Source organism: Kryptolebias marmoratus, linkage group LG21 (assembly GCF_001649575.2).
Source record: "Kryptolebias marmoratus isolate JLee-2015 linkage group LG21, ASM164957v2, whole genome shotgun sequence".
Taxonomy (NCBI): domain Eukaryota; kingdom Metazoa; phylum Chordata; class Actinopteri; order Cyprinodontiformes; family Rivulidae; genus Kryptolebias; species Kryptolebias marmoratus.
The window spans coordinates 15407654-15426578 of record NC_051450.1 but is presented as its reverse complement, the minus strand read 5'-3'; the positions used below and the strand labels follow the sequence as shown (position 1 = coordinate 15426578).

The 18925-nt window shown below is 40.2% G+C and overlaps 2 protein-coding genes across 2 annotated transcripts; one reads left to right on the top strand and one right to left on the bottom strand.

Moving 5' to 3' along the window:
* Positions 1 to 10: 10 nt before the first annotated feature.
* On the bottom strand, positions 11 to 1777 carry LOC108230360 (chymotrypsin-like elastase family member 2A). Its single transcript, XM_017406452.3, has 8 exons — positions 1659 to 1777; positions 1459 to 1547; positions 1273 to 1379; positions 1058 to 1186; positions 779 to 915; positions 547 to 692; positions 265 to 414; positions 11 to 183 (listed from the first exon to the last, which is right to left on the bottom strand). Exons 1-8 carry the CDS (start codon positions 1690 to 1692, stop codon positions 163 to 165), a joined length of 813 nt encoding a protein of 270 aa, XP_017261941.1. The 5' UTR covers positions 1693 to 1777; the 3' UTR covers positions 11 to 162.
* Positions 1778 to 2801: 1024 nt separating this feature from the next.
* Positions 2802 to 7824, top strand: LOC108230315 (Golgi reassembly-stacking protein 1). The gene is made up of 9 exons (XM_017406400.3): positions 2802 to 3034; positions 3499 to 3579; positions 4142 to 4345; positions 4461 to 4547; positions 4650 to 4780; positions 6055 to 6193; positions 6270 to 6381; positions 6477 to 6599; positions 6892 to 7824. The coding sequence occupies exons 1-9, from the start codon at positions 2969 to 2971 to the stop codon at positions 7167 to 7169; spliced, it is 1221 nt and encodes a 406-aa protein (XP_017261889.1). The 5' UTR covers positions 2802 to 2968; the 3' UTR covers positions 7170 to 7824.
* The last annotated feature ends 11101 nt before the right edge of the window (positions 7825 to 18925 follow it).

The following is an 18925-nucleotide window of genomic DNA, read 5'->3' as shown; positions in this document are numbered from 1 at the left end:
ATGCATCAGATTAAAGAGAAATTATGTGTTTTATGGCAAGATTTGAGCAACTTTCATCAACTTTTAGACTCAAGAACTAGACGTTACACAGATGTGCCTGCGATACTTGAGAGTTTTATTTTACTGGCTCCATCTGAACGTTGGGAGTCAACATGCTGCAGTCTAAAGATTTGCTCCCATAACCTGAAAGAAGAAAAAGAAAAATCAGGTAAATTCATCAGTCCAGGCATGTAATAGTCAATTATGCCATTTGTGGAGGCTTACAGAGTACATCCAGTCCATGAAGGATGAAACTCTGGTGAAAACGGTGGGTTTATATGCTTGGTTGCACATGCCAGCTGGTCCATAGCTGACGACGCCGTGGACTCTCCAGGCTCCGTCAGTCTGGCAGTTCAGGGGCCCTCCGGAGTCGCCCTGACAGAAGTAGCAGGAAGAACAGAGCACGAGGAGAACATGAAGCGCACATTCCTATAAACGATCAAACATCTACTTTCAGATTTTTCTAGATCGGGTTGCTTTGAGAACTGTTATCCTTGCTCTCCGTACATGGCAGCCTGATATGACTCCGTCCCCTCCGGCACAGACCATCGTCTCCAGAGCAATGCTGCCCCACCACTCGGGCGTGGAGCAGATGGCGTGCTCCACCACGTTTATGGGAGCCACTTGTAGTATTTCAGGGGTGCTTCCATAATCTGAGTTGATAGAACATGAGTATTATATATTTATGTTTCCTTTTTCGGATCAAATGGGCATTTATAATGTGTGCACAGATACTCACGGTCCATTGAGCCCCAGCCTGTGATGTAACAGGTGAAGTCATGAGGCAGCATCTGGCCAGGGTAGGGAAGGTTAGCAATTTCCACAAAACCGTTGTCATAGATGGGAGTAGCCAGTTTCAAGAGAGCAATGTCGTTCCTTAGAGAAACATATAGAAGTTCGAAAGCATGTCATGTGTGTGAAAGCTTCGTAGATTTCGTTAAAAATGATCAGGAATGCATCCAGTTGTGTGTGTGGACACAAACTTTAAGAGATCGGATGTGTCATGATGTTTCTTTACCCTTTGCCAAGATCTCCAACCCATTTAGGGTGGACGATAATCTTCTCCACAAAGATGAACTGCTCACTGTCCTCAATTTCAGACAGGTTGTACTCGCCCACCACCGCGCGGTACTGACTGGGATCCATGCTGATAAAGACAAAATATAAAAAAACAATAAATAATGGCTCCGATAACTCCAAGCCAGCAGAAATAATGATTGACCTGCAGCTCACCTGAGGATACAGTGAGCTGCAGTCATGACGAAGAAGCTATCGACGATGGTTCCTCCGCAGATGTGAGAGAAGTAGCCCTCGTTGTATGAATCAAACTGCAGGGAAACCTGAGAGCAAACAAAAAAGAGGATTTCATCCACTTGAGCAGAGATGATACAATAATAATAATAAGTTCAAATGCTTTACCTGCCATTTCCAGGTGTTTGGTTTGGCATCACTTCCCCCTATGACCCTGTCATCGAGCACATTGAAGGGTGTTTCAGCACAAATCAGCCCTTTGGAAAACACACACAGAGAACACAGTTGCAGTCTGGATGTTTGTGGAAGGGAAATCCTAAATTGCACCAAAAGTTATCTTTAAAGTTGAGATTTTGCTGCAGCCTCACCAAAGCAGGACAGAAGAGCCAAGAGCCAAACCATGTTGGGAGACAGAGATGCAAAAAAGCAAACTGACTAGATGCAGTTTGCTGTTTACTATTTATATCAGTTTCACACTGGAAGACCTTCAAAAACCAAGTCCAGGTGGATCAATCCTCAGAATTGTCCTGAATGATTTACAAACCTAAAGGATATGTGTGGTTTGGCCCTTGTGTGAAGACTTAATAACCTTGACATTTATTTTTTTATATTAACTTTATTTCTTTTTTTTATACACCAAAAAAACATCAAAAGCAAGAGAACGTATTTTATTTTTTTATCACGTTATCATGCAGGAAAACTAACAGGTGCAGGCCGTGGATGGCGCTCAATGTCAACTAAACCACCTGTGAAACTAGTGAGTCAAGGAAAAAACTTTTCCAAAAGATAACTGTTTAAATGGGTCGACAGCAAATGTAAAGAAGAAAATGTTCCACAGCCTGTAAGGCCGATATAATTCCCCAGCAAAACCTGCAGGAGATAAATATGTGCTTTGAGCGTATGCAAAAATTGGAAAAAAGTTCTTTAGTTAAGTATTTTGTAATATTTTGATCATTCTTTTTCTTTTCACTTGATTCAGATCATAGACTATTTTAATATTTATTACATGCAAGAAGCTTATGAAACAATGTGCTTTGTCGAACAATAAATTGTTTTGACAGTAGTTGCCATTTTCTGTGAAAATAACCAAAATTTTACATAGAATGTTTTTTGATTCATCTGTAATTTTGCTGATTTTTCTCTTAATAAGTTTGATCATGTAGAGATTTTCGTGGTTTACTGAACAAAGTTACCGTAACTATTGCAAACTAAATACTTTATTTAGAAAATAATATTCTGATTTATGTATAGTAAACAATAAGAAAAACTTGTTTTTATAGTGCACACGTAATAATTCTTACAATGACTGATAGCATTTGTCTATAGAAACTGTATTTTTCTTTTACGCAACGTTGACTTTTACATTAGTATTTCTCCGTAGGTTAATCTTGAATACCACTGTTGTCTGTTGCTAAGCAACAACGAAGAGAACTGCGCCAGGAGCGGCTAATCGATTACCGTTTCTCCGCTCCGCTCGGAGCGTGTGGGAAAACGATCGACTGCGCTGCCATCTTTGCTTTGTAGCCTAGCCTGGCTCTCGTTGGAGCCTGCTGTCAACCTGCCTCCGATGCTAGCGCTAGCTAGCTATAACTCCGGCGTACCGCGTCTGTGCCTATAATGACTGCTGACACATTTCTACCTCAGTGACATTTAGTTCGCGCTGTAGCTGCTGGAAACGATGGGGTTGCCGCAGAGCTCGCTTTTGTCGGACGGAGGAAGTAACTGTGGCTATCATGTCCACGGGGTACGTTCAAGTACAAGGTTACAGACTATTTTGTCCCTCCAGCCACGGTTTTCTATTGGAATTCCTATTAAAGGTCAAAGACTTGCTAACTATGCTAGCAAAATAGCTGCAACATTTGTTTGTGAGAAGCCGGACATGTTTCTTTCAGAGTTTACTCGAAGTGTCCACCTCCTGTGATGAGTTGGCACTTGGCCCACACCCAACGTCTTTGTCTTTTTTGGGAGTGTTGACCGAATAAAGTGTGTTAAACTTCACTCGAGATAAATCATACATAAAACGTATTACTACGCGAGGGTTGCAAAGTGTGCGATACTTTTCGAGAGTCCCACATTTCTTTTCTTTTTTTAAAATTGTTTTTGACAGCTGCAATACCTAAAGCTGCCACACGGGGGCGACAGCGCAGTGTTCCTACTGCACACCAGTTTCTCTAATTGTCCAAAAAAATGTGCCGTTTTGTCTTTCAGGTTCAAGAGAACTCACCTGCACTGAAGGCTGGTCTGGAGCCTTTCTTTGACTTCATTCTGTCTATAGGAAACACCAGACTTGTGAGTAAACTCCTTCGATGCTTGAAGTAGGAGCTGTTGGGTCCAATTCATGCACAAAACCAAAAAGAAACTGGGTTTACAGCCTCCAAACTGTCAAACTTCTCAAAACATTGATGCATTATATATTTTCTAAATAGCATATGAATTGATTTGTACGAAAATCAAAAATGGCGCAGTGTCAAATGTAGCATTGTAAATAAAAAAATTTGGAGATGGGACTATTATAGGGATGAGTTTTATATGGTTATTATACCTGCTTAATTTGGTAAAAAGCAAAACATTTTATTATTGTTATAAAAGCAGTTTCAAGAGGCACATCTGTTGATTTAATGCAAATTAAATCAAATGAAATGTGCATCAGATGTCATTCAAGATACATTCATTTTAGCTTTATTATGTAAATATTTAGCCTACAAGTCATCTTTGTTAGGATTTACTGCTGCCAACGGGTTTTAAAAAGTTATTTTTTTAAGCGTTACATTGGTGTATTGATAAAGACTTCAGTTCCACACACAGATTTTAGACTTTTTAAGCATCACTTCACTGTAAACCTCTTTCCCAGAATAAAGAAGGGGATTTGCTGAGGGACCTCCTGAAGGCCAACGTGGAGAAGGGGGTCAGACTCGAAGTGTACAACTCAAAAACCCAGCGCTTCAGGGAGCTGGAGGTGACACCCAGCAACATGTGGGGGGGGCAGGGCTTGCTGGGTGCCAGCGTCCGATTCTGCAGCTTCGAAGGGGCCAATGAGAACGTCTGGCACGTCTTAGTAAGTCACGCGTACGCTTCAGTATCAGCACGACAACCTTGTGGCAAATAGATCTTAATTGTAAACTGATTTGATTTATTGTGCATGCCTATATTATATTGTTTTACATTTTTAGGATGTGGAATCAAACTCCCCTGCAGCACTGGCTGGCCTCATTGCTTATGATGACTTTATCGTCGGAGCTAATCAGGTGTTACTAGATGTAAGACATTTTTATTTGCATTTGTGTAGGAATGTAAAAGCATAGATGGTCAAAACAAACAGAGACAAGCATCTATATACGCGTATTTTGTAATTCTTGCAGTCAGAAGATTTCTTCTCTTTGATTGAAGCCAACGAGGGGAAAGCTTTGAAGCTCCTGGTTTATAACACACACAGCGATCGGTGCAGGGAGGTGGTGGTGACTCCGAATGGAGCATGGGGAGGAGAAGGAAGGTTGGTCATTTTATTTATTTATTTATTTTTCCTCCGGGTACAAGATTGAAATAACCCCAAAATTACAAATATCTTTTCCGAATTTTGTTCTTTTGTCTAACCAGCAAGGTTTCTGTTTTTGGGCTGAAATGCTCAAATGTTTATCAACAAGATGATTCAAAATCGCATCCATTCTGAAGCCAAAAATGGCACTAACTTTAAGAATAATTGTAGAGTGAGGAGCCAAAACAAACCAAAGACACATCCTGATGAATCTTTTACCAACATCTGAAGACATGAAACGCTGCACAACACTAGTGTCTGTTGTTGCAAAAAATAAATAAAATAAGTGATACTGGAAAACCCAGCTTCTTTAATTTGTGTTATTATAAAATAAAAGAAACATTTCCACCACTATTATCTGGTGACAAGAAGAGGGGAAAGAGAGTGGTATTTAAATAGAAACTAGTTGGATCTGCACAGTTGTGATAACAAAGGAAACATTAGAGGACAGGTTAAATCCAGAAAGTCATAACAGTGAAAAGAATGTTTGACCTTGGCCTCAGAATGTGCTAAACACCCGTTATTTTACTCAGACAACAAGAAAAAACTCATGTCACTTATTTGCACAAATAAGACAGATTTTTCTGTTGGTTCTGCAGTTGGATGAGATAAAAAAAAAACAACTATACAACATCTGGGCACAGTAAGTTTAATTTAGTAAAAGAGAAGAGGAGCTTTTACTACTAAATGACCACAGTCAAACATGCAGGAAGTTTTGGGCTTTCCAAAAAGATGCCAAACTAAAATGTAAAAGGCAAAAACCAGACGAGATTATGGGTTTAAAGCAGTGGTGTCCAATCCTGGTCGTGGAGGGCGACAATCCTGCATGTTTTAGTTGTTTCTCTGCTTTGAATGACTGAGTGATGAACAGGCTTCTGCAGAACTTTAACAGCAGGAGAAATATCTAAAACCTGCAGGATGGCGGCCCCCTGGTTTAGAGGAATATTGATGGGGACTGGATCAGCTCCGGCAGAGTTCAGATCCAAATCTAATCCAGAATTTGTGACGAAAAACTTTAAGATCCAAGTGAAATCGAGAAAGCTGCAAGTGTTTGTCACTTGTTTGTCATTTTCTGTCAGAATCAAAATGATTTATTAAAAGAAAACTTACTATAAATCAGGATTTAGCCCGGGTAGGAATAATTCCGATCGTCCTAAAAATATCACCATTTCCTGTTCATGTGCACAAACATGAAGTTTCAACGAATAACCCATTCTAAAAACATATTTTAGCTTAGGTTGTGGGATCGGCTACGGCTACCTGCACAGAATTCCAACTCATCCCATTCAACCTCATGTCCACAACAAAAGTGTTCTTCAACCGAGGGCAGGCAGTGAAGAGGTCGCTTCATTAGGCCACGGAGAAGTGCAGGTAATTATCCTTTTTGTTCTGCCAGTTAAATTTTCACTTATAAGGCCTTTCCTCATTAGCTTGTCTCTCCCCGCAGGTGACGCCTCTGGCTGAAGGCGGCCCGTCGAACGAAGCAGGTTTGAGTCAAATCGAAGGGGCTGAGCCAAATTCGAGCACAAATTTACCCACGCAGCAGGCAGCACACACTGGTGACCAGACTTTACTTCAAAACAAACTGATCAAAACGACCTTTTGTGCGTTTTTTTTTCACCTAACGTAGGATGTTGTACCATCCTGTTGTCAGATATTTCCAGCACACCCGAAGCCATGCCTCCAGATTTGACAGAAGTCGTTTCCATCAGTGATGAAGGTCACAGCTCTCTGGTCGCTAATTATGGAGATGATACTGGTGATCAGTGTAGCTTGGGTAAGGGACAATTATGTGTTTATTGAGGCTATCTTGTGTGGAAAACAATAACAAGAGCTATTGCAGTTCTGGGTTCATTAAGTCCTTTAGGTGGTGCTTCATTTTCTGTCCCCGCAGAAGACGCAAGCAGAGCATCACTCATTGTATAACTATATTTACATTATAGTTAAACAGCATTTTTTCATTCTATAACCATTTAAAGGTACTTTGTTTAAATGTTAAACATTAACACTGGAGCTCTGCATTGTCTTTCCGATGGTTTCACTACATTTAAGCCTTTTCTTTTTCCAAGACAACTCATCTTTTGACCAAAGACCGTCATCTCCGGAGAGAGAAGCTAAGCCGAGCGCGCCGCACACCGAGCAGGATTCTGGTTTAAACCTGACCAGCAGCACTGCTCCCTCCACCGAAGCTGCCGATGTTTCCGCCGCCGCAGAGAGCGCGCCAAGCAGCCCAGAGCCGCAGGATGTCGACAACCCTGCGCCGTCCATCTCAGGCCGCACTTCAGGGGAGGAGAGTTTGGAAGCTGACGCAGCAGAAATGACACCCTCTCTCATAGAAGAAGATTAAGACAACACTACAATACAGGAAAAAAAACAACTTATTTTGTATTTTTGAGTTGCATCACTGGAATGACTCTTATTTTGGACGAGTTTTCTTTTAAACAGAGCTACTGCTGCATGCTACATTGCACATTTAAGAATGTTTTATTGACTGCAAAGAAAAGAAATGCAGACAAAACAAAGAATTATGAATGTACTCTAGAGTTCTGGCACGTTAAACAATATGAAGCCTTAGTTGATTTGATTTGCTGCGAAAAAAACTACTGAGACGTTTGCACAAAAAGGCCAAATATGAGAATTATGTAGCTTTTTTTGCTTATAAACGCCTGAAGTTTGAACCGGATTTTTACGTTTTGGAATGTGGGTCAGCACTTTTAATATTATAATTTTGTTTTGTTTTCTGGGTACACACAGGAAAATATGCTATTTAATCTGCGGCATTTATCATCTAAACCTCTTTGCCTTTGATTGCTGTTTAAAATCTGTTTTGTTTTGTTTTGTTCTGATGTGGATGTTTGACTTTTGATCGGTGTAAATGGGCGCGATGAAGCTTTCTGATTGTTGTTCTGTGTTTTGTCCTCGGAAGGTTTTTATGCAAAATTTCTGTTTCAGGTTCTGTAGGATAAAAACTTTCTATATAAAAAAGAAGATGCTCATGAGAAGCGCCAGGTGGTCCAGTTTGTGATTTTACTGCCATGGTTTGTATTTGTTACAAATGCCAAAATGCGAAGGCGGACAGTAATGTTTTTGCTTGTGTGTGTGTGTGTGTGTGTGTGTTTGTTGGTCATGTTACAAAAATATGAATTTTAATGAAACTTGAAGACAGTAATTATTGGATGTTCGTCTACAGCTTGTCTTTTGGAGTCCGCCCCACATACTTGACACAAGCCAACATAAGAATGTTTATAAGTCCGACAGTTTTACAGATATTAAGCAAATTATTGATATAATAGCATCTGAGAGTAATTAACAACACAACTCATGATATTGAATGAAATTGCACAGAATATTATTTTCACATTTTGACCAAACCTGCTATAAGTTTGTCATTACTCAAGTTAAGATGATTTTTAAACTCAGCAGCTGGTGATATGCAGTTTTTTTTAGGGATTTCAGGCTTTTAATTTAATGACCAAAGAGAAGATTGACACTTTAGTTCCTGCAAAACCTCAGTTTTTTCATTTTTTGTCAGAGTGAGTTTCTGGTTTTCAGACAGCAGGTGTCAGCAAACAGCTCAGTGCCGGTTAAAGATGGATTTTTTTTTTTATCTTCCTTCTCTGCAGCTGCAAAGATGACAGATGAGAATTCACATTTTCAGGAATGAATGAAGCTATCGTGTTTCTTCTGTTGGAAATAAGATCATGTCCGCTGCGTCTTCTGAGTGCAAATGAAAGGACTTAACTCCGGACATTCAGCAGCTCGAACTGTCAAAGCAAGTCTGAAAGCCAGTTTAATCTCAGTGAGAGGATTGATCCTTCAGTTTTTTACCTAATTCTAATCGGCACCCTTGCATTTAATTATCTGGCTTGGTTTTATAAATGTATCCAACTTTCCAATTACAAACAGGTAAAATTAAACAGATAGATAATTACTCCATCAAGTTTGTTCATTTTTCAAGACCAGACGGATACCAGTCTTGATTTAAACAAGGAGAAAAAAACAACTAATCATCAAGCAATCAAAGCATAAATCACAAATATCTTGCTTTGTGTCCCTGAGATTCTTGAGCAGTAAACCCAAGTAATGGCTGCAGAAGACAGGGATGCTACAGCCAGGCAAAGGGGGGGAAATGTGCCTCAATTATTTACTGAGGCACTCCTCAGTTGGAGAGGGGGGATGGGTATCACGGGGAAGAAAAGGCCGAGTGTGGGGAAGAAGGTGGATTTGTCTTATTCTTGACGGGGCAGTGCTCCACCTGTGAGTCTGGCGGAGAAGGATCATGTGTCTAATGTGTGAATCACAGCTGGGTGTGTGCCTCTGAATGTCAAATTAAAACCTCAAACTTGTCAAACAAATATCGCTTCAGTGCAGAGTTTGATTTGAGTTTAAGTTACGCATGTCACATCCAGAGCCTGCTTTGGCTCTCTTGGGGAGGTCTGGGAAACGTCAGGGTCTGACGAAGCCGCCCTGAGCAAAAACCCGGCGTCTGTGTGTCAGGAGGAGCGGGGAGGTGAGGAGTGAAGAAGGCCACCTCAGGAGGGGCATGTTCTCCCTTTTTCCTCCCTCTTCTGAAACCGTTTCAGTGGAGACTGTGACGCAGCCGAACCCACACGTCAGCTCAGCTTTATCTCAAGCCCTGAGAGGCTCAGCTCACAGGCACCAGCATGCAGCATGACAAATTGTGAAACAGAATATCTACAGCGAGGGGGTAAGGAGTGGAAGGAAAGACTCTAATCCTGGGGCTGAACTCAAATTTACAGCTGAATTTGGCACAAATAGATGTTCCATTGATATAAATTCAATGCAGCAGCTCGTGTATTTATGTGAAATAAGCTCTATTGCTGTAAACAGACTTCCTTTGTGTCCAGGTTTGGAGACAAAAATCCTGTTTCTTATCATCTCCCCATCCTCATCACAAACAAACACGCTGACAAGATGGAATCTGTATTTAGAAAGGCTGGGAGGTGGATTTGCACGCAAGCGTCCCTCACAGCGTGGACCCCAGAGTCTGGGAATGACTGGAGTAAGTGCCCATTTGTGTCAGCCTGCCGCTGTACGGGCTGTAATTACATTCATTCATGCGCCAGGACCATCACTCTGAGGGGACCGATTTCATTAGGAGGTTGTTTGTGTCTCCTGCAGTTGATTCCAGCAGGCTGTGTGTTTTGTGCTGATTGCACAGGAGCTTAGATGCGGTCCCAGCAAAAGGAACATCACAGATTTCCTCGGATTTTCCCTAAATTACAATTCAACACACACCTAAACCATTTAGAATGTCCGTTTCTGTACAGAAGTGGATGTGTTGTACATTTCATGATACGTTAAAGTTTTGGTAATCATATCTAAACCAAATTCATAAAAATGCTGCATACAAGTTATTATTTGCTTGCAAGAAGGCTGTGTATTGACCTTTAGATTGTGTTTTTAACCACAAACTATGTGACTGAAATGTGAAGTCATGCTGCAATCAATTTCTTCTGAGCAAAACCAACACTGAGCATTCAAAAACATCCACAAGAAAACCTGGACTTTAAATAAAATCTGCTAAAAAGTTGAATTTAAGTATAATTCTAGCATAAAACAGCTAATAAAGACCTTTTAGGTAGTTATAAAAACTTCTGTTGTGATTGTGTGGTTAGCTTTGTCTCAAATGAAAAGCTAATTAGTCAAAATTATAGGTTAGAGATGTAATCAAGATAGTTATTGAAGTAAAAGTACTAATAAATATGCTTTGAATAAAAGCATTGCTTTCAATAGATTTCTAAAGAACTGCCGGCAAAATGTAATTAAAGTATAAAAATAAGAGCAATTTAATCAAACATGGCGAGAGAAACCTCAAAATCCAACATGGCTAATTTGGGAATTAAAAAAAAAAGAAATAATTGCTGCAAAAATCTATTGTTTGCCTTAGCAGCTCTGTTTGTTTGTGTCTAATTAATCTAGCCCGTATTTGTGGACATAAACAACATAGTACATTCTCATTACTCGTTCTGCAAACAGAAAACGGTTCAAATTCTTCTGGTGTGTAGAATGCTGTTTTACCTCACGTCAGCTTCCTATTTCATAGTTATTTACATGTAGTTCTATGGTTGTTTGCACGAAAAGCAGCAGCAGCTAGCGGTAACACTTGTGGGCGCCTGGGGGCAGTTTCAGCAGGATTAATATGACAGAATAACTGTGCAAAGCAACACTGACAGCACTGTAAACATTTATGAAATACCAATAATTCCCATGAACTGTTATATAGTTTTTGAGATTAGAAGAAAAAGACAGTAATTCACTTTGGTCTTGGCCCTGCTCGGGCTTGCTGTTACGGCTCCAGCGTTCGTTTTCACTCACACCTTTTGCAGGAAGCTCCTCCCTCCTCCTACAGCGTTAAAACAGGTGTCTTCCCGCCGGCGTCTCAGCTCTCCTGTCCTTGGACAGATTTTTGCCTCCCTTATCCTGACCAGATGTGTTAATTAAACTGACTTAGGCAGAACACGCCGTTTGGCATTTGCCAATTTGATGTTGCACAATAACGAGCGAACGACAGGAACGTGTCCCAACGCTGGTCGACCGAGGCCACCATAGCCACAAGGAGCCACCTGTGTCTCCACGCAGTCTCCTCCCTGCTCAGTAACTGATGTCTCCTTTTTCTGTTCACAGGTTTATAAGTTTTGCTGGATCAGTTGTAAAGACGGCTGTATTTTCTAACATCCTCAACAGGCTGCTTCTCAGCAAAATGACTCCATTTGAAGCTCATAAACACGCCCAGAACAACTTCTGACCAATCACAAAACACTTGGGGCAAACACCTGTGAGAAAAAGTTCGGCCAGGGATTTGTGCGGAAAACGAAGTTGCCCAAGAACAAAATGACGGACGTGACTGAGAGCCAACTTTGTGACTTTTCATGGAGCAGACAACAGCTTTAGTTTAGCTTGTTTAGATTCAAACTCCACTTCTCCAAACTGAGGTCAGTCCAAGACCTATCAGCAACAGGTAAGACAGTGATTGTTCATAACCTTTCCCCAAACCCCCACATCAAAAGATCTGAACTAGCCCTTTAAAGTTTGTTCCATACATTGTTTTTTTTTTTCTTAAATTGAGGTCTCAGATTTCTTAGTTTCACTCATATTTGAAAAATTCTGTCACCCTCTTACATTTTAATTCTTTCTTTTCTTTATTTAATTTATCTTTTACCGTCACGACATTTAAACAGTAACCAGGTTACAGGAGTGAGCTTTCACCATTTGCCACGTTTTCCTCATGAGAGCATCAGATGAGGCAGATAGTTGCTGCGAGCGGCCTGCCTTATTTCCAGGACTAATTATCATTCAGCTGGGGTGAAGAGCTGGTCACACAAGACGGCAAATGTTCTGCTGTCAGGATGTCCAGGCCCATCTGCTTCCATGGCTCCCTCTTAACCGGAAGAAAGACAGCTACTTCTGCTGCTCTGCACTCGTGAAATTTGTCAAAATCCTGCTGCTTTTCTTATTTTACAATCCGCCATAAAGCATTTTTTTATGCTTCAGTCACTTTCTCCTCTTTCTCCAGATAATACAGAAGCTATTTTTTTATCTCCTTATTGCGTCCCCGAGGCTCCTCGTTCAGATAATGCTGCGATGTCACAAAGGAATCCTGCTGCTATTTCATTGCTATAATTGTTTCTGCTTTTACCATAAGGGAACAAAAGAAGAAAAGCAAATTTGTTTGGAAGCCTCATTACATAAGAATGCTAAAAACCTGTCGGTTTAGTAAAGTCTGCAGTAACGTTTGCATCTAGTTTTATTTGTTGAGCAAATGAAGCAGATGGATAAAGGTGGAGGATGGAGGAAAACGACTCAGCACCCTCCTTGTTGTTTCTGACATATTTGGTGTGACGTGCCCATCGTCGCCCAGGCTTGGCTTTGACCCTGTAGGGAGCTGTCTCTTAAAGTTAATCTCATCTAGCTGCTAACTGTTGCCCAACGAGAAAACCCATCGCACACGTTTGCACAGTGCGGCATGCTGCTCTTTAATTGACGCCTGAAATTTGTTGCTTCTATTAAAAACAGGCGACTTTTCAACCAAACAATGTTGACATTTTTGTAATTCAAGTAAATTTCAGAACTTATTTGACAACTTCTTTTTCTTTTAAATAGTTTTTAAGTTAATTACCAATAATTTAAACACAATTAGGAACCGGCAGAGTCAAACTTGTCTTACTTACATCTCTTGTTTGGCATCATCTTCTTCAGATTTACAATAAACTCTAAAGTTTTTAGAAATATATTGAGAATGCTAATGAATCTGGCAACAAATTATTACTATTACTTGTTATTGTTTTTATTGTTATTGCTGTAAAAAAAAATACTTATGATCAAGTGAAGCACCATGCAATTTCTGCTCAAGACCAGACCTTTTAATGTTGTTAGAAATCAGAAATTTCCATATTGGAACAAAAAGTACGACTTGCTGCCGAAGTTCATATGGCTACAGTCAGAAAGAGTCAAAAAAAAAAAGATCAAATATAAAATTGTTGGACCTCTGAAACAGTAGAGATGTTTGGTGCAGAGCAAAGATATCAATCTGAGGATTTAATATAGACGCATGGGGGTGGAAGCACTATGATTTGGGGTTGTTCGGTTCAGCTGTCACTTCTGGATTATATCAACATCTGATAAATGAAGTTAAAAAAGAAGTAGACAGCTTGTCGAGGTAATGATCTTCAGCTTGTAGGTAATCCACCAAGGAATGACTGAAAATATCCAAACATTTAACTTGTTTAATCCTAGTTTTAATATCTTACAATTGATACTTTTAGGCCATAGTCGGACCTGGAGGGAATCCTGTGTCATTCTATCTTGTGTTGACTGAAAACCCTTGTTTGATTTATCTTCTACTCGGACAAACAGCTTCAGCTCATGCAGCCAGACAAGTTGCATGTCTTTGTGAACAGGTGACAGTCTGGATTTACCAACGCGTGCGTCACACCGCATCTGTTAGTGTCAAACCAGGGAGGCACTGATAAACCTGATGGAGGAGTGTGTGTGTGTGGGCAGAAAGGGTGTGTCCCCGCAGGCTTCGGCGGTCTGATGGAGGAAAATAAAGTGTCAGCTTTTTACAGCAAAACTAAAGCACGTTTAATGCTATGGAGAGGATTACAGAAGGCGGTGGTGGACACAGATTAAGAACATTTTCCAGTGGAGCTCTCGGAGGTGTGCAGATGGGTAAAAAAAAAAGACATTCTGCCTCCTCGGGTGTAAATCTTTCATGTTTGAAGATTAAAAGCAGAGCGTTTGGTTTTGCTGTGGCTCTGCGTGCACATTATTTAAAATAAAAACGTGGAATGCTGAGACAGAATAGCGAGCAGGGAGAAAAAAAGAGGGATTGAAAACCAAAATGAGAATAAACCTGTAAAAAAAAAATAGCGTGCTGTTATCAGGTTAGACCAGAGCCACATTCTACAACAAGAGCTGAGCTGCACAAACACTCAACCTCCCTTCGAGGTTTGGGCTTTCTGTAATTATTTCACATTAGCGGGGGTGTGAGGTTAGGTGCATCTCTCCTGTAGTCTGTTTATTGCCTCCTGCTTTTAAATGCAATGAATTTTGTTAAGTGTTTTCCAATGAATCCTCATTAATGCGTCTCTAAACACATTGAATCATTGGGCCATTTTTTACTCAAATCAAGCTACCAGTTAATTAGCCTCGCATCATTATTGGGGCGGCAGAATGAATAGGAAGGTTTTACATTGACAGTTTTATTCTTCTTTCCTGAGGCCACGAGCACAAAGGGCGTCATGTCGGTGACAATACAAAGCCAACACACTTAATGAAGCCTGTGTTTACCTTTGCAGGAAGCAAACAGAGAGTGGCAGGTGACTTCCTGCCTCCATCTGTGACCTAAATGGAGATCCGAGCGCTCAGGCAAATCAGAGCGAGCTGGAAGATCACCTTTGTTGGAAGAAGTCCCAAACTGTCAACACCAAACACACGAGCTGCAGGGGCACATTTGCATGCTTCTTGATGAGTGGGATTCTGTGTGTGGGCGGCGAGCTTTTAAAGCGCTGACGATGAGTTTCCACTGTGGTCATCCAGAGCCGTCTGACAACGTGACTGCGGTCCCTTCGGTCCTTCAGCTCTGCCTGCAGACACATGTGTCACACAGGCATGAAGACGAAGACGCGAGGCACTTCATTGATTTATATTGCGCGTTCTTCATCAGTACACTCTGCATGCTCCATCACATGCAGAGGTTAATTATGTCTTTGGCATTTACCTTAAAGGGATAGTTCAGACCATTCAAAGTGGGGTTCTGTGGAAAAGTTATGATCAATTAATGTCTTACCTGTTGTAGATAGCTCTTTGAATAGATTCAGTTTAAAGAAATGACTAATTCCTTTGATTATTTGTTGTAACCCAGTTATGTCAGTCTTTAGTCAGAACAAACTGGTTTGTATATTAGATTGTGTTGTGTTTGTGTTCCACTTTCAAAAAGCTACTTCAGTTTTCGTGTGCAAACTCCTATGACAACGTGCCCTGGTCTCTTAGAAACAATGTTTACTACCTTTACTTTGTTAAATACTTTCTTTAACATCTCTGTTTCCCTGCAAACCAACAAGTGCGCTATAATTGATTGCATTACCCGCGTCGCCATGGCAACCAGAAATTACAATGTAGGACATAATCACAGGGTTCTGCAGTATGTCTGAAACTCCTGAAACTGGCTTTTTAAAAAATGTTTTTACCTTTATTTTCCTTCATTTTTCAGGTTCAGAATGATTTTTTTCTTTTTTTACCGCTGTTGTTTTAGGATTTGAACCATACTGAGCTTGAGCAATTAGTACCACAATGTTCCTAAATGTTGATGTTTCTTTTTTTTTTTTTTTGCATCTGTAGCAGCCTAATTTAGCTCATTTGGTGGGTGGGACCACGGCGCTGTGCCCTAAAGTTAGCCAGCTGACAGCTGGTGCTTTTTCTCTTCCTTTCAGCAGCTAGATCGCTGACCTGATTCCCATCATGTCATTTCAAACAGCATGCAATCAGAGATGTGGGGCATAATCTTCAATAATATAAACTTATAGCTTTTTTGTATATTTGCTGCAGTAGTGTTCAGACTGTACGGCAGGTGTAGCCGATTGACACAACTTATGTTTCTGATACTAATAGCAGGAAAGTATTTATCTCCAGTTTGGAACAATAATTGCTACTTAATGCATTCATTTATTTCAAATTCTGTCCTTGACCACATTTGCTATCCTCTTCTCCGTTGACCCATTGATGACCTCAAACATCTACCTCTTTTAGATAAAAGCGATCAACCGGTTGAAAATGCTCAGTAGTACCCGTCTGTTTTCAAGTAATGGCCTCTGGCATGTCGACGTGGTCTTTTTTTCCCTCCATGTTCCTCGATGGCGGGATGCTTTCTGAGACGAGTGAACAAGCTTGTGTTTAAAATGGGAGCAGCTGGAGGAAGACTCAGAGGGCAGTAAACCATTTAGAATGGTAAACTGGAGACTCTTTAAATATATGGCTGCTTGTAATTGCACATAAAACATCTTGCGTTTGCCATAAGAAGAAGTACAGAAGCTGTGAATATGTTAACTCTTCAGCTGAGAGCTATTAACCATGTTCCAGAGATAGATGAAACTGTGAAGCATTAAAATAAAAAAAAAATCTCTGTAAGGAAAATAGGTCCAAAAGCAGCTGGTGGGCAAGTTTTTTCTCACTAGCATTTCAGTAAAAAACACAAAATTTGCAAGAGGCATGTCAGGTTTGTTGTAAAAAGGCATTTAAGCTGTTAATATTCCAGTTTATGTGATTTTACATGTTTTTCAGCACATTTGCTACATCCAAGACAGCACCAGTGAAATGTAGAGGGTTTGGATTTTCTGTGCTCACACATAACACCCAAATAAAGATTTTGCATTTTCCTCTCTGGAGGTTACGGCCCATAAAGTAGCTACCTCCTTTTAATTGCCCCCCCATTGGATTTGTCTTCTGTGATAATGTTATTCTCAGGCTGCTGCCAGAGGCTTTTATCATCATCTGCTACTCAGAGCGAGCGGAGGACCCTTTTATGTTACCCGTTGATTTAATAAGACAATGGCTTTAATGTCGACTGACCACATATGCAAACATGGTCACTAGTGAAAGAGGATCTATGTGTGCGTCTGAAAGAAATGCATAAAACACAACAGGTAAAAAAAAAAGCTGTCATTTTGTTGTGTTGTTTACAGTCATTTCACAAATTTGCACTGCTATTCTTTTTGAATAGGACTCTTTTATCTGATGCTTTAAAGGGAAAACAAATGACACCCACTAGTTTTAGAATTGCAGAACGTTTCACTCTGATATTTTAAATAACACTTGCAAAAAATGCCTAATAAACCACAATTTTCAAAAGCTGTTGTTTGTTCTATTCCTCTTTATTTGTCATTTACATCATAACAAGATAAAGATAGCCTATTAAATTGTTAAATTAAATTTTGGGGGATAAATGCAAACAAACACAGAAAAGACGTTTGCGACTTCCTTTTCGTCAAAACACCCAGAGTGTTAGCTCCAGGATATGTGCAGATGCAGAAACCGATTTATATCTGCTTTAAAAGAGCAGAGGGAGCAGCAACAGCTCTGCAGAGGAGTTAAGCTGCTTAGATCTGAGCCTGTGATTCACTACATCAAAGTATGTCAGCTGCATTTTATTTCCCATTTTCACACATTTACCTTTTTTTCCCCTCCCTAATCTACTAAAAAAACAACAAAAAAAAACATAGAAGTCAAGGGAAACAGAAATGTATGAACAGTCAGTTAAGGCTGTAGTTTGAGCTATGCATGATCCTCCTCTTATATAACTAAAGGATCTGAATACACATTATATACAAAGACTCAGTGTGGATTATAAAGCTTAACCCTCCTGAAACCCTCAAAAGAGAGCGAGACAAAGAGAGATAGAGAAACTCTTGTAACTTCGGTTCAATTTGACTCGAAGGGCACAGGAGGGTTAATGACCGTTTCACCCAATTTTCATCATTACACTAATTTATAATCACTTATGGAGCTTGATTTGGTGAACATGCAGAAAAGTGCTGTCAAATAGTTCCAATTTAATGACTGTGCAGTCATTTGTGTTTGATCATGAACAAGACAAAATATTTTCTTTCTGTAATCAAAGATGTTTGAAATTGATGAGCTCATATAGAGGAAAACTGGTCACATTAAGCTTTTATATGTGGGTTCCTGGAAAACCTGGGCTTCGCATGTATTATTTGTGGATAAGTGAATATGATCAATTTATAACCCATAAACTGAAAGACCATGATCCAGCTGTGATAAAGTAAATGTACTTTATGTCCCACAGACATAATGTATTGAAACTGTCCAGATTAGTTTTATATGACAATTAATCAAACAATAAATACCATGTTTACTGCCACTAAAGCGAAAATAAAACCCACAACCAGAGACTTTTTCTTTCTCTTTTTTTACTGTAATTGCATGGGCAGAAAGCAAGTTATTGAAATAACAATCAACCCCAAACAAGAGCTCTTCCTTGTTCTTTAAAAAGCCGCTAATGTGATTAAGCTCAAGTACCTTGTTGAGATACTGTTAGTTTGCTCAAAGTCTCATCTTTTTGCTTGGGCTGTTTTAAAGGCTAACACTAAGAACGCTACGGGCTAAGGGTTTCTTTCAGTGCGAAATACACAAAGTCTGATGGTCATTTCCCGTTAATACCAAAGCAATATAAGAAAAGAACACGTTCACTCACGTTTTTAAAGACACAAAGCAGCAGCTTCGAGTTAAAGTTGAAAAGAGATAAAAATAGACAAGGCAGGATTTCTTCTGGAGAACTGAAATGACACACTTTCCTCTGCAAACACAAGTCTCTCGGCAAAAGAGATATTTTTACACCTTGGAGGGCCTCCAAAGTGACAGTGTGATGCTTTTGGAGCATTTTGAAGTTTTGGTGAGATGAGACACCTAAATATATGCATTCTTGCACAGAATAAAACATCCATCCATCCATCCATCCATCCATCCATCCATTGTCTTCCGCTTATCCAGGGTCGGGTCGCGGGGGCAGCAGCCTAAGCAGGGAGACCCAGACTTCCCTCTCCCCAGCCACTTGGGCCAGCTCCT

Bases quoted from the DNA above. Each gene is read 5' to 3' on its own strand.
- LOC108230360 (XM_017406452.3), bottom strand. From the start codon at position 1,692: ATGGTTTGGCTCTTGGCTCTTCTGTCCTGCTTTG. The intron at 415-546 runs GTACGGAGAGCA...TACTTCTGTCAG, and splicing joins GAGTCATATCAGGCTGCCAT to GGCGACTCCGGAGGGCCCCT. The intron at 184-264 runs GTAAGCCTCCAC...TTCTTCTTTCAG, and splicing joins TCATGGACTGGATGTACTCT to GTTATGGGAGCAAATCTTTA.
- LOC108230315 (XM_017406400.3), top strand. From the start codon at position 2,969: ATGGGGTTGCCGCAGAGCTCGCTTTTGTCGGACGGAGGAAGTAACTGT. The intron at 4,346-4,460 runs GTAAGTCACGCG...TTACATTTTTAG, and splicing joins AGAACGTCTGGCACGTCTTA to GATGTGGAATCAAACTCCCC. The intron at 6,600-6,891 runs GTAAGGGACAAT...TCTTTTTCCAAG, and splicing joins TGGTGATCAGTGTAGCTTGG to ACAACTCATCTTTTGACCAA.